At 42.2% G+C, this 12,773-nt stretch overlaps 1 protein-coding gene and 1 long non-coding RNA gene across 3 annotated transcripts in view; one reads left to right on the forward strand and one right to left on the reverse strand.

The window, feature by feature from the left end:
- STAB2 (stabilin 2) overlaps positions 1-12,773 on the reverse strand; it is a 128,585-nt gene that overhangs the window by 87,906 nt on the left and 27,906 nt on the right. The window contains exons 10-15 of the mRNA XM_067536088.1: positions 10,619-10,752; positions 6,145-6,227; positions 4,842-4,991; positions 3,026-3,169; positions 1,271-1,333; positions 1,061-1,180 (exon numbers count right to left, since the gene is read on the reverse strand). Coding sequence (XP_067392189.1) covers positions 1,061-1,180; positions 1,271-1,333; positions 3,026-3,169; positions 4,842-4,991; positions 6,145-6,227; positions 10,619-10,752 — 694 coding nt within the window. The remainder of the gene's footprint in view (positions 1-1,060; positions 1,181-1,270; positions 1,334-3,025; positions 3,170-4,841; positions 4,992-6,144; positions 6,228-10,618; positions 10,753-12,773) is intronic.
- Positions 1-12,773, forward strand: part of LOC137145381 (uncharacterized) — a 93,165-nt gene that overhangs the window by 32,299 nt on the left and 48,093 nt on the right. The window lies entirely within an intron of this gene.

Consider the following 12,773-nt stretch of genomic DNA (forward strand, 5'->3'; position numbering starts at 1 on the left):
CTATCTTAGAAGTTACTCTCATCTGGTCTGTGTTCTTGTGCATTCACCTGCATTTCCTTTTGAGGGTGTGCATTTCCTGCTAGATGTTCCCTAGGATCAGAGTGCAGAGGAACTCCCCCCCTCCCCTTGTTGATCTCCTCTTTCCGCACAGATGAAGTGGGAAGAGTTGGGGAGGTGCCAGTTGTGGGCATGTGTCCTTTCCCACCTCTAGCAGCGGTAAATCTACCCAAAATTAATGAAGCCTGAAGCTGCATTAACACCTACTCAGTGCCGCCTTTGTGCTGTGAAACCTTCTTTTAAAGAGTCTCTGGGGTCAGCTAACAGGGAAAGCCCTGGCACTACGGTTTCAGTTTAGCCATGTTACCTGACAATCAGAAAGGGAACAGGGGCCTGTAGCCAGTGTGGGTTCACAGTGTCTCTCTATATGGGACAGAAATCCTGCACCCCACCCCTTTGATGGAAGAATTCGGAAGATCATACTTGTTCCCACATTTGTAAGGAGCCTTTTCTATCAGGAACTTGTAGGACAGTGAATTTTCCAGCCTTCACTTTGGGAGCAAATAGAAGGAGAGAGGATGGATTAAGGGGGGGAGAGGATATTTTTGCCTAAACACAAAGATATTAGCAAAAATCACAAGGAGAATTAGATAAATCCAGTTTATGAAAATATATTTTCTTGTTCCTTAGCGTGAAAGTTCCATTTTAAAGCTGCTTAGGCGCTGCCAGGAGAATTGCCATCCTGGATCAGACCCAAGGTCCACCTAGCTCAGTATCCTGTTTCTCATGCTTCAGGGGAAGGTGTAAGAACCGTGCAGTTGGCAGTGGTGGTGTAATCTGTCCCTCCCATGAGCTCAAGTGGTACTCAGTCTGCAGGGAGGCTATGGCCCTTTGAGATTTGCCATGGTGATGATGACTACATTAGCTCTTTTCCTGACTGCTGATAGAAAAAAATTGGCTTAAATCCAAAAGCACAAAAGCTTAGTTTTATCAACACCAAAGCTGTAAAAGATACCTACTGTATAAGAATCTGTATTGATTTGCCTTATCTGAAGAGTTATACCTCTGTAGAAAGCAGGTAGTCCAGTGCTCCATCTTTCAGGTTGTCCAACGCATTGTTGTTTGGAACAAAGATTGTGTAAGGTCCACCATCCTGCTCCAAGACCAGTCCCAGGATAGTTTTCTGGTTTTTTTTTAAAAAAAGGGAAATTACATACTAGCTGTGCAGTGCATTGAAAAATTGCTTTATGGAATCCCACTTCTATATTCTTACCTCTAACATGGATTTAAATCGGCTGTATCTTCTGTTGTCTTGTATCACTGTCATTATGGTCTCCTAAAAATGTATTTTGCACTGTTATGTTGCATTATAGTTAAATAAGAAATGAAATCACTAATGCTTTTTAAGATTTATTCATTACATGATCTTAACTGTATTATCAATAGTCATATCTACGTTCATGCTCCTAAAATCCTTGTTTACAAATACTTGAATTATTGACCGAGTCTCAAGGCTAGACTACACTAGAATTGCTACAGTGGCACAGCTGTAATAATGTCACAGTGCCGCTGTAGTGCTGCTAGTGCAGATGCTCTATGCCGATGGGAGAGAACTCTCCTGTCAGCATAATTACTCCACCCAAGCGGCGGTAGCTATGTCAGTGGGAGAGCTTCTCCCGCCTACATAGCACTGGCCGTACTGGCGCTTGGGTCAGCGTAACTCAGAGGTTCCCAACCTTTTTGGTTCGAGGGCCTCAGGTACCATTTTTACAACCCTGAAGGGCCATTGGTGTCTGCCAGCAGCCCCGCCCCTCCACTGGAGCCAGACGGAAGGAGTTCAGCAAGGAGGCTGCCTGCTCGCTGATCTCCCATTCCCCTGGCTGCACCAGGGAAACCTCATGCATCCTGTAGCCCCATGTGCTCTACCTGGGTCCATAGGCGGTGGCTCTCTTTTGCAGCCAGAAGGATGGGAGATCAGTGCTCCCCTCCCTTTGGCTTTAGCAGGGACCCTAGTGCGGAGCACTTTGCCATGCCCCCTGCAATAGCCATGGGGAGGGGAGCACTGATCTCCCATCCACTTGGCTATAGCAAGGAGCCTGCGCCGGTCCTGTAGACCTGCGGCAACGTGCTCCGCCTGGGTCCTTAGGCAGTGGCTCCCTTCTTCAGCCAGCAGGAGGGGAGGGGTGGACCACTTTGAAAGTCCCCTCAGGCCACTTTTGGCCCCCCGGGCCACAGGTTGGGAACCACTGGAGTAACTTATGTCACTTGGGGGGGATGGCTTATTCTCTGAAGTAAGTGCTAGTGTGTACAAGTCCTGTGTCATTGAAGACCTAGATGTATTTGTTGTTGTGTTGCTGTAGGACTGAGACATGTTAGCTTAGATCAGAGCCCCATTGTACAAGGCACTGTACTTTCACATAGGAAGAGATGGCCCTACCCTGAAGAATTTGCATTCCAAATCCACAAGACACACAAGGGATGGGAGTATTGAAGGATTATTTTCTGTGTTTCCCAATGAAGCGAAATACAGAGAAATTAAGTGTCTTGCCCAAGATCACACAGGAACATGTGTCCTGAGAAGGCGTCTGAGGGCGAGCACTGAAAAATGGAGGCACCCAAATTTAGTGGTCATTTTTCGAAATCGTGGCCTTCAGTATTTTGGTTGCTGGTTGAACATAACTCAGGTCAGGAGTTACCCCAATGTCACTATCATCTAATGGCTGTTCTTCTGACATGAGTTGATGGTTTTAGTCCAGTTCCCAGCGTCCACATGTCAAAAACCATCATTGCAACTGACCCTTTCAGTGACCATATCAGCAGAGAAGCAAATGTCTGAATGGCATGAAAACCACATCACCTCCTTTTACTTCGGAGCCTGTCCCTGCGGGTCAGGGTTGAGCACAGTGGCAGGGGAGATTGAGGAAACTTGCACAGTTGTTCTCCTTCAGGCACATTTCATGAATACTAACGTCATTTAAAAGTAAATTTAAAAAAAGTCCTGCTGACACTTGCATGTATTAGGCCTTACCTCTTTACTGCTTCCAAATGTTGGTTCTATGTTGTCCATGGCTTTGTCAATAATGTGCAAAATTCCATTGGAAGCAATTATATCCCCCTGTAAGAGTTTTCCTTTCTTCTTACTCCCCTGAATCCTAATTTTTAACTGATTGTCCTAAAACAAGCCAGAGAATAGGTGCTCAGTCCTTTTTCTTGGAACTGTTGCATTTCAATTGAGAATATGACGTGTCTGTGTTGCATACAGCATATAACTTCCAGGGCCATCATCTGAAATTAAATCTATCAGGCTCTAGGGCCTGATTCAAAGCTCATCAAAGAAATTGGAAAGATTCCCAGTGACTTCAAGGGACTTTGGATGTGGCCCATGTTACTTGGTTGCAGGATAGCAAAGTTCAGAAGAGAAGCAAGGATGGTGAAGAGCTTTCGCCTACTGGTGAAGGGAGGGATTTAAGTTTGCAATAATACAGCTCTGATGACAGACGCTAATGAAAATCTGTCAGGAAACCATTTAAAATGTGATTGCAGCTAAATGGATAAACTCCAATAGTCTTGAGGGAATACAAACCATTTCCTTATATTATATATATTTAGAACAACAAAATGTTGCTGATCGTGCTTTGTATTGAAATCTGCAGGAAACTCATGCACCTCAGGCTGCATTTGCACTTTCCTGTTATAAATGGAACAACTGCTGTTTGTTGAAAACAAACAACAAGTCAGATCGGGCCTGGCCTAGTCTGCCCTAGAAAATTAGGTGAGCGTCACTGTGGCGCATGGGGTGTATTTAAGCTGACCTAAGTCCCCGTGTAGAACAGCGGTAGGTTGACAGAATAATTTTTCCCTTGACCTAGCGACCACCCCTTGTGGAGGTGAATTACCTGTGCTGACAAGAGATCCCTCCCCTCTGCATAGGGAGAGTCTATGCTGAAGCGCAACGGTGGCGCAGCTGCAGCAGCGCCACTGTACCGCTGTAGCGTTTTAAGCATAGGCATCCCTAGATGCTTCTGATCTACTGAAAGAAATAAGGTGAGCTGGATTTCAGTCGTCATACAGGCTTAAGGAATCGAGAGGTTTATGAACAACATGACCTGCCCTTAAAAAGAGTTCTTAAATTTAGTACAAATCCATAGAGTAGCATCTATGAAAATATGGGAAAATATCCGTGGAGTTAACTCCAAATTTACCTCACTGGAGTTGCACCAGGGATGCACTTTCCCCCACCTTTCCCCCAATGCTCTTGCCATATTGATTTGATTTATACTGATGACTTATTTCGAATATGTCTCTCAAAGGGTGGCCAAATTGTGGCAGGGTTCTGCAATGCACTGTGGTTGCTCTCCTCCCTACAGAGGTACAGGGCCCTGCATGCAATTTTCCATCTCCATCTGAGTGGCCTCCACTCTGTTTTCCTTACTATTTGATTTAGATTCTTGTGCTGTGCCTATCATTGTGGTGGAGGGTAGCTTGTTGTCTGTGCCGGCTATGTCTCTGTGCTTACGAGGACTTAATTTTTGAGAACATCTTTATTAACAAATAAAAGCTTTTGTTACCCGTTAAGTTACGCTAGAATTCTAAGGGTGAATTTCTGCCTCTGCCGAGTCAGTGGGAGCATTGCTATTGAATTCAGGGGGGCCAGGATTTCACCCTAGCTCTCTGCAATGTTTGAACTCTGGCTATTGTACAGGGCTGCGTTTCTTAGCCTGAACTCTAACTGCACCCTGCTGCCTCAGATTGAATGGGACTGCCATTTTCCTTGCTAAAGTAAAAGAAGCAAGAGGTCCCCTGTGGGTGCTACTGTTATAGCAAAATCTAGACACGCTTCTTACCTTATCACCTTTTAATATCTCCCCTGGCTTTCCAGTCAAGGTGTAAATTGTATCTGTATTATTCAAGCTATTGGTGTTCAGCTGACCAGCAATTATATGGAGTTTCACAAAGTACAGGGCATTATCTTTATTGCTCAGGAGGTCCTTTATCTAGAAGAGCAGAAAAACAGTGCTTTCTTTCTTTATATTAAAGGCATTATTAGTCCCCCCACCCCTCTGCCCCAAAATCCTGATGAGTTCATGCTCTGTCCATCTATTTTTGCAATAGATATGTCCTGAATTAACCATATGAGATTCAGACACTATCTCCTGAAAGGAGGAGCCTTCAGGACGTGATCCAAGACCCACTGCCATCAATGGGAATCTCTCTGAATTCATTGGGCAATGGATCGTGCACTTCACACCCACGGTTAATATTAAGCATGTGAGTAGTCCCACTGCCTTCAAAGGAACAGTTTGGGTAGTCAACATTTTGAAAATCAGGTCACTTATTTAGGCACCTAACTACAGATTTGGAAGTAGAGCTGGCTGAAAATTTTTCATTGTTTTTTTTTTTTTACAACAGAAATTTTTGCAAAGATTTTCATTTCCTTCCAAATGTGGAATTTCTTGATTGAATGAATCAAATAATTGTGTTTTGTTTCCCCCTCCTTTTTCTCTCTTTGCCTCCTGGTCCTATCCCAGTGGAGAAAAAAGGTAGAGAAATGGTGGAAGATTCCCCCCAAACCTGACAATTTTCAGTTTAAAACAAAACAGAAAAAATAGTGTGAAATATTTTCACCATCAAAATGAAAATTTTTTGTTTTGGTAGAACTTTTTCACTGAAAATATTTTGACTACCCCTGCTTAGAAGCCTAACTTTAGGCACTCATTTTTGAAAATCTTGGCCTTAGAAATTTTTTTTATTGTAAATAATTGTATATGTTTAGGGGCAAATGGAAGTAACAAAACCTAAAGTTTTAAAGTAACATTGCATTATAACTAGACTCAAAAACAAAAATTAAAATTGAAAAAAGATTAGAAGAGGAGCTCTGTGTAAGCTCAAAAGCTTGTCTCTCTCACCAACAGAAGTTGGTCCAATAAAAGATGTTACCTCATCCATCCTGTCTCTCAAAACAGACTTTTTTTGCTTCTCTTTGAAGTGTGGAAGGTTTAGTCTTTGACTCCTAGACACATATGGACAGTATTCTACGGTTTCAAATCATATTAGCTGAAAAGGTATGGTGGAATCCAAAATATCAACACAAATCTGATTTTTGACAAAGTTAAAGAATCCAACCCCAACCGACCTCTCCCCACTTACGTTAATTCCTTTGAATCCTTTGTTTGTTGGCAGTAAAACAGTAAATGGTCCCAGACTACTCAGAGGCCATTCATAGACGTTTTCTTACAAGAAAAAACAAATGACAAAATGAATACCATACAGTATTGTATATTCTACGTTCTGTACGAAGTAAGGTATACTGTCAGTGCCAACAAAGCAGAATAACAATACCTGTGACTGTTAAATTTTAACAGCTAAATAGCTTGGTGATTGGACTGGAATATAAGCAGCAAATTATGCATGGAATCCAGTCCTCACTGTACCTACTATATATGGTGAGGCATGCACATTTAGAACAGTTTTTGGTAGTCCAGCATCCTTGGAACAGAACCCCATACAAGCCTGGAAAACAGCACTTTCTCAGCCATGCATTAGTTTCTGTCCAGGAAAACAGGATTGTTATTTTAAATAAACCTGGCCCTTTGAGGAGTTGCCAATTAACTGCTGGTAATGCAAATATCACAGGACACATAGTTAGGTAATAAAAGTTAATTTGCTATTCATGGTGATACATCATTTGCAAAACAGCAGTTCCGTAGCACTGATTCTATAGTTAAGCCCATTAATACTTTCAATACTAAACCCTGTTTTCAGAGGTTTCAAATTATAACAAAGCTGAGTGAAAAATGCAGTTTTGTTCAAACCAAAACAATTTGTGAGTCTGTTGTGAATTTGCCAAATAGTTTTGGCCAACAATTTTTTTGGACTAGATTCACAAGGGGACTTAAGCAACAATGGAGAAGAAGGAGCACCTTTAACCTTTAGCCCAGTGATTGGGGCCTTCACCTTGGATGCAGGAGACCCAGAATTGAATTTGGGATGGCATTCAATCTCTCCTATTGAAGCTGTTTCACAGTATATAACATACTTGAAAAGACATTGAACCATTGTGCAAAGACTTCTATAAGCATTCACCTGGGAGAGGGGGAGCCCTGGGTTAAGTCCCTGTTTCAGAGCAGGGATCTAAACCTGGGTCTCCCACTCTCAGGTGAGTGCCTGAACCATGAGGGTACAGATGGGGCCACCAACACCCCCTCCAGCTGTTTTGTGAATCTAACCTTTTAAAAAAGAGCCGTAAAACCAAACATTTTCCAGTTTAATTAAATGTTAGTTCAATGCGAAATGGACTTTTCGATTTATCAAAAACTCTGAACAAGTTTGTATTCAATTCGGATCAAAATGACTTGTTCCCCCGTTTTTTTCAGAACGGGTAGTGAACCGAAAAATCAGTTATTCACTCCACTCTGAAATCTAGCACAACAGTAAAAGTTTACTGAAGGAGCACATTTGTCTTTTTCTAGTTTATCCCAGGCATTGTGTACTCTAGAATAAATACACCAAACGCCGTTTGAGATTCTATCATTTGGCTTGAAGATGCAGAATGTGCAGTTTGTTTACTTTTTGTTCTCTCAAAGACATCGACATGCCGTTAACGTGTAAAGCAAAGTAACCTGTGCAGTTGACGTGCGTATATCGTAGGTTCTCAGTGCTGGCAAAATGAAGGGGAACATTCATGCCCCAGGGTTGGCTATGGGGAAAGACGGCTTGTTGTTTTACAGCAGCACCAAAAAGCACCAACCAAGATCAAGGCCCCATTATGCTGGGCACTATCCAAACCCATATGTCTACACTGCAGCTGGAAGGTGTAATTCCCAGCTTGGGCGCACATACCCGTGTTAGCCAGCACCCTAAAAAGAGCCGCGTGGCTGCGGTGGCAGCTCCGGTAGCTGCCTGCACACATGCCTATGGTCTTGAATGGAACTGGATGCAGGGAGCTAGCATGAACTGCTGCTTGTGCTGCCGCAGCCGTGCGGCTGGTTTTAATGCGCTACCTTGAACAAAACACACATCTATATAGCTACCTGAGCTGGGAATGATACCATCTCCCAGCTGCAGTGCTGACATACCCACAGGGCCACACAGTCCTGCCCTGAGGATCTTAGTTTAAATAGCCAAGACAGATAAGGGACGGGAGGGAAATTAGAGGCTCGGAGAGGGGACGTGACTTGTCCAAGCTTATATAGCAGATCAGTGGCAGAAGCAGGAATAGGACCAGCTCTCTGTCTGTCTCTCCAGTGTCCTATTCATTGGACCATATTGTTGTGCTTGAGTCGTGACACAAACCATCTTTGGATTATTTTTTTTATGGAGTACAAGGCCTGGATTTAAAGATCCATCTTAAATTCATAGCACGCTCTAGGGTTCTGTTGCTCTAAAGAACTGAACAGTGTCCATGCCTGCCTCAAGTCATGTATTTGACGTTACTGATGCCTAAAACTGCTGTCAGTCATTCCCACTGTCCTTCCAGACACTAACATATCTAAAGGAGCATAGAATAGGTAAAGGTTGGACAAAGAGTGGGGAATATACTGTACAACAAATGAGGTGTAACTCTGGCACATAATCCTGATGCAAAATATTCCTATTTTTACTGCAAAAAGTGGGTTTATTGGCAAAAATTACCACATTTTATCTTTAGCCGAACGTAGGGTTTTCCCTTTCTTCTCTGGGGAGGACTTCAGAACCTTGCATAGATTTATTGCAATAACTGGACATGGTGAAGATGATTATGCAAATAATTTAACTGTGTATTTTCTGCTTTTAGGGATTTAACTCAGATATGTAAAATCATTTTGGGAATATCTGTCTGTCAATTTTTTAAAGATTGTGACAGAAGATGATGTATTTTTGTTGCTGTGCTCATGAGATGCTTGCAATCACTGGTAATAAGATGAATCCATTTACTCGGCCATCTGAACTTTTTGGGTTCTGATAAAATGGGATCCAGATAAAAGCCACCCTGGGTATGGAGTTTGGCTTTGCAAAACCAAAATCATCCTAGATTTTCCCCCTCATTTCTCGTTTATATAAGGCAGTTCACAAATGAGCCACATTTCTTTTTATTCACCAAACACAGCTCTGCACTCCAGATAAATGAAGAATCTGCCCTAGCTTCCTTTGCTTTCTTCTCTCCAGCAGTTACTTTCATTGTCACCATCCTTCCTGTGTTCCTCCACTTCCAACCAGGCCTCTTCCTTCCATTTCTCTTTTAGTAACGGTATTAAAAACATCTGAACTGCCAAAATTCCAACAGTGCATCTGCTTTATAATGGCCATTTTTTTTAACTGATATCATTAGACTGCACAAAATATCGAACTGTCTTGGCAAGGGGTTGGAAATTATGATCTAGTATGGTGGTAAGTCTTTGTTCTGTCTGTAAAATGTGTCATTTTATCTGGCTCGTACCATCAGCATAGAATTATGATTTGACACTATGGAGTACAATAACAGCTATTTTGTACAGTGGTTGCAAAGTAAATGTAGAGTTAAAAGTGGGTAGAGAAAAGTGCTGGAAGTCAGGATTCCAGAGTTGTATACCCAGCTGTATTTTTGATCCAACTGTATGATCTTAAGAAAATCACTTTACGTCTCTGTGCTTCACTTTATGCCTCTGTTGAATGAGGATAAGAATACTTACCTATCTCATAGGGGGATTATATTCATTTAATATTTATAAATGCTCTGAGATCCTTCAGTGGGCAGTGCTATGGAAATGCTAAGTTGCATCTCTGATTCACTACAAAATCTCCATGTCATAGCTGAGTCTTTTGAATCCACTGAACTATCTATGCTTCCTCTGACACTACTGAGCCAGAGAATCCTACTATCTGTGCCAGAGAGGAGTTTAGCCATAAGTAGGTGGCTAATAGAAATCTTGCTGCAGTCCTAATGCCATTAGAGAGAGCCTGGGAGGGGCTGCTTCCTGTGACTCTGCACTGATTTGAAATCTTCCTAAAAATTGAAGGACCCATGGCAGTAATATTTCCAACCTCAAAGGCCAGCTGTGGTAGGGGTGACTGGACTCTGCGTTACCTGTGATCTTAGTGAAAAAATCATTGACAAGCCTTCAACCCTAGTGATTGGTTTACATCAGTTTGCATTGTCAAGGCTCTCTTTGCAAGGAACAGAGTTACAAATGTATTTCTTAAACAAATATAAACTGAGATTCTTCTTTCCTTTTCTAAGTCCCTCAAATTAAGGAGATCTAAATGCAGAATGTGTCAGAATAAACAAGTCCAAGAGTCACCTTTCTGGAGCCCTCTCTCAAAGTGATTAGAAGAAGAGACTCAATGGAGGAGAACCCTCTTTCTCCAAGCAGAAATTGTGTTCTCATTCTTAATTTAAAAAATTGGGCTGAGGCTTATCTTAACTCACATGGTATTGTTCCAGAAGGCCAAAGAGGAAACCTTGTCAGAGCCCTTGCAATCAGCTGTCACTCAGCCTGACTAAACTCATGAAACACTCGATACTTCAAGGGCTAATTAACAAATACAGAGTGAGGGACCCTCACACTTTTAGTGGTCTTGGGAGTTTGTAGGCTTCAGGCTAAATGTTGTTTCTTTGCTGACAGCGCTTCAGGCTAAATCTACATTCTTTTCCTTAGATACCTACCAATGAGTGCTATGGCAGATGTCAATTTTCCTTGCCATTGTCCTCCCGGTTCAGTGTTCAGGTCTCTGATGCGCTCCATTATATTTCCGTAGCATACAAATCCATCACCTACATAGCCCTTCTGGCAAGTACACCTGTGAAAAGAACAAAATTTACTTGTGGCATCAGTTGTATACTGATGCTGTTGTATCATTCAGATTTTAACCAGAGCTAATTGAATTGTTGTGAGTCACTTATCTGAGTTCTGGCATTTTTATGATTGGCAAATATATTTCATTTCCCTTTGACCAGTTCTACAGATGTCAAATACCGCTCAATGAATAAATGATTCCTCAGTTTTCTGCCACTTATCAAATAAAGCTAATACATGTATTCATTGTTTGACCAGCAGCAATTTTATTTTACTGCAGTAACCGGATTTGTGTCCTGTGTTAGTACAAAACCACAGAAGGTGATGAAAGTGAAGTTGCATGACATTACAACAAAGAGACTTTAATTTTAGAAATGTATATTTGCCAGATTTTATAGTTTCTTCAGGCTAAACTTCTCGGGCTGGGTCTGTATTAGTTAAATATAAAGGGGTTTGATATGATTATGATTTGGTACAGTATCACCAAGCTATAGCTACGTACATTTGAAGCCATGTTTTTATCTCCCATAATGTACACTGTCTCTCTATTGGCAATTATTTGCATATGTCCATTTAGCAAAACAAAGAGGTGGTGGTTAAAATACTGCTAACAAGCTTAACAGTAATTTCTGTCAACATTACTGGTAGTTTAGCATAGTTATAGCAAATTTATTCAGCCTTTATGATATAAAATCCCCTTGTTTCATTTTGTGTGTTTCCGTCCTTCCTCAATGTGTGCACTACTGCCCTCTACTGGTTGGAATGTGTCATCTGTTCAAAGACCCAATCATGTTGCCAAGAGAGGCTCCAGCCTCCAGAAGATGTTAGACTTTGCCCTGTTACAATTACACAACCACCGATGTTTCTGGAGTAGGTGCTAGTGTACGTAACTGGTCATGACTTTTCAAAAGCAAATAGCAACTTTGGGTGCCCAACTTTGAGACACCTTGAAGAGTCCTGATTATTTAGAGGGCAGGTGCTCAGTTTTTTCTGAAAATCAGACCCCTTCAAGGTGTCTCAAGGTAGGCACTCCAAATTGTTAGTTGGTTTTGAAAATCTCCCTAGATTGCCATCTTCACTAATGCTGCCACTATTGTTTTGCACTTGGTAGGTTGCCTGCAGGTCCCATGGTATGAATTAAGCAGCAACCATGGCTGAAATTTAAAAGTCAGCACTTGTCAACATTTACCACACATTCATATCTGAGAAAGGGGGAAACTATATCTGGGCAGGGTAAATAACTGCGTGGCATCTGTTGCCAAAGGTTGGCTTTTAATAGCACCCTCTCCAATTAATTATTTAATGAGTCATCTGGCTGAGTTTTCTACAGGCATCATTAAAGGAGTATTATTCTACACAATCAAAAGAATCTTCTTTATACAACCAAACACTCTCAATGTGACCACCTCCTGTTTGTATTACAAATGTACATCTTCTGCCTGTCACGCGCACACATCACATGTACAGGAGTGTTAATCCACAGCCAGATGGTGCTCCGTTCCCCCGTAGACCTCCTCTGCCTGTGCAGAGAGGGGAATGTCTGATAGCTGCTGCCAAGATAATAACCTGCTTGTCCTAAAGTCCACAGAGTCCTCCATGAGCATGGAGAACTAGAGGTTTGGAAGGAGGTCTGGCATAGTGGTCAAGGGGCCCAGTGGAAGAACAGCATGAATGTTAATACAGACTAACAGCAGTATTACTTTTCTTGGGAGCCCCTCTATGTGGGTGATCTTTAAGAGAATCCTGAGGGCATCTGTACTGCCATGAAGCCTGAGTGGGGAACAGGGGGGCTCCAGATCTGGTGCAGAGGCATGAGTCCTCTTTGCCTGGAAACATTTTGGATTGAACCCTTCTTTCTGTGGGGGATGAGGAGTGGTTTGGCAAGTCTCATGTCGAGGGTGTAAGAATTCAGAGTTTCCTCCCCCTCCCAGGGGAAAGAAGAAACTGGGCCTTAAAAAAGCCGAGAAACAACTTGGCAGGAAAAGCTGTTCTTGAAATAACAGAGAAATCAGATTAAGGCTTGTA

This window comes from Emydura macquarii, unplaced genomic scaffold, assembly GCF_026122565.2.
Source record: "Emydura macquarii macquarii isolate MOO-44397 ecotype Brisbane River unplaced genomic scaffold, CSIRO-AGI_Emac_v2 contig_3530, whole genome shotgun sequence".
In the NCBI taxonomy this organism is placed as follows: domain Eukaryota; kingdom Metazoa; phylum Chordata; order Testudines; family Chelidae; genus Emydura; species Emydura macquarii.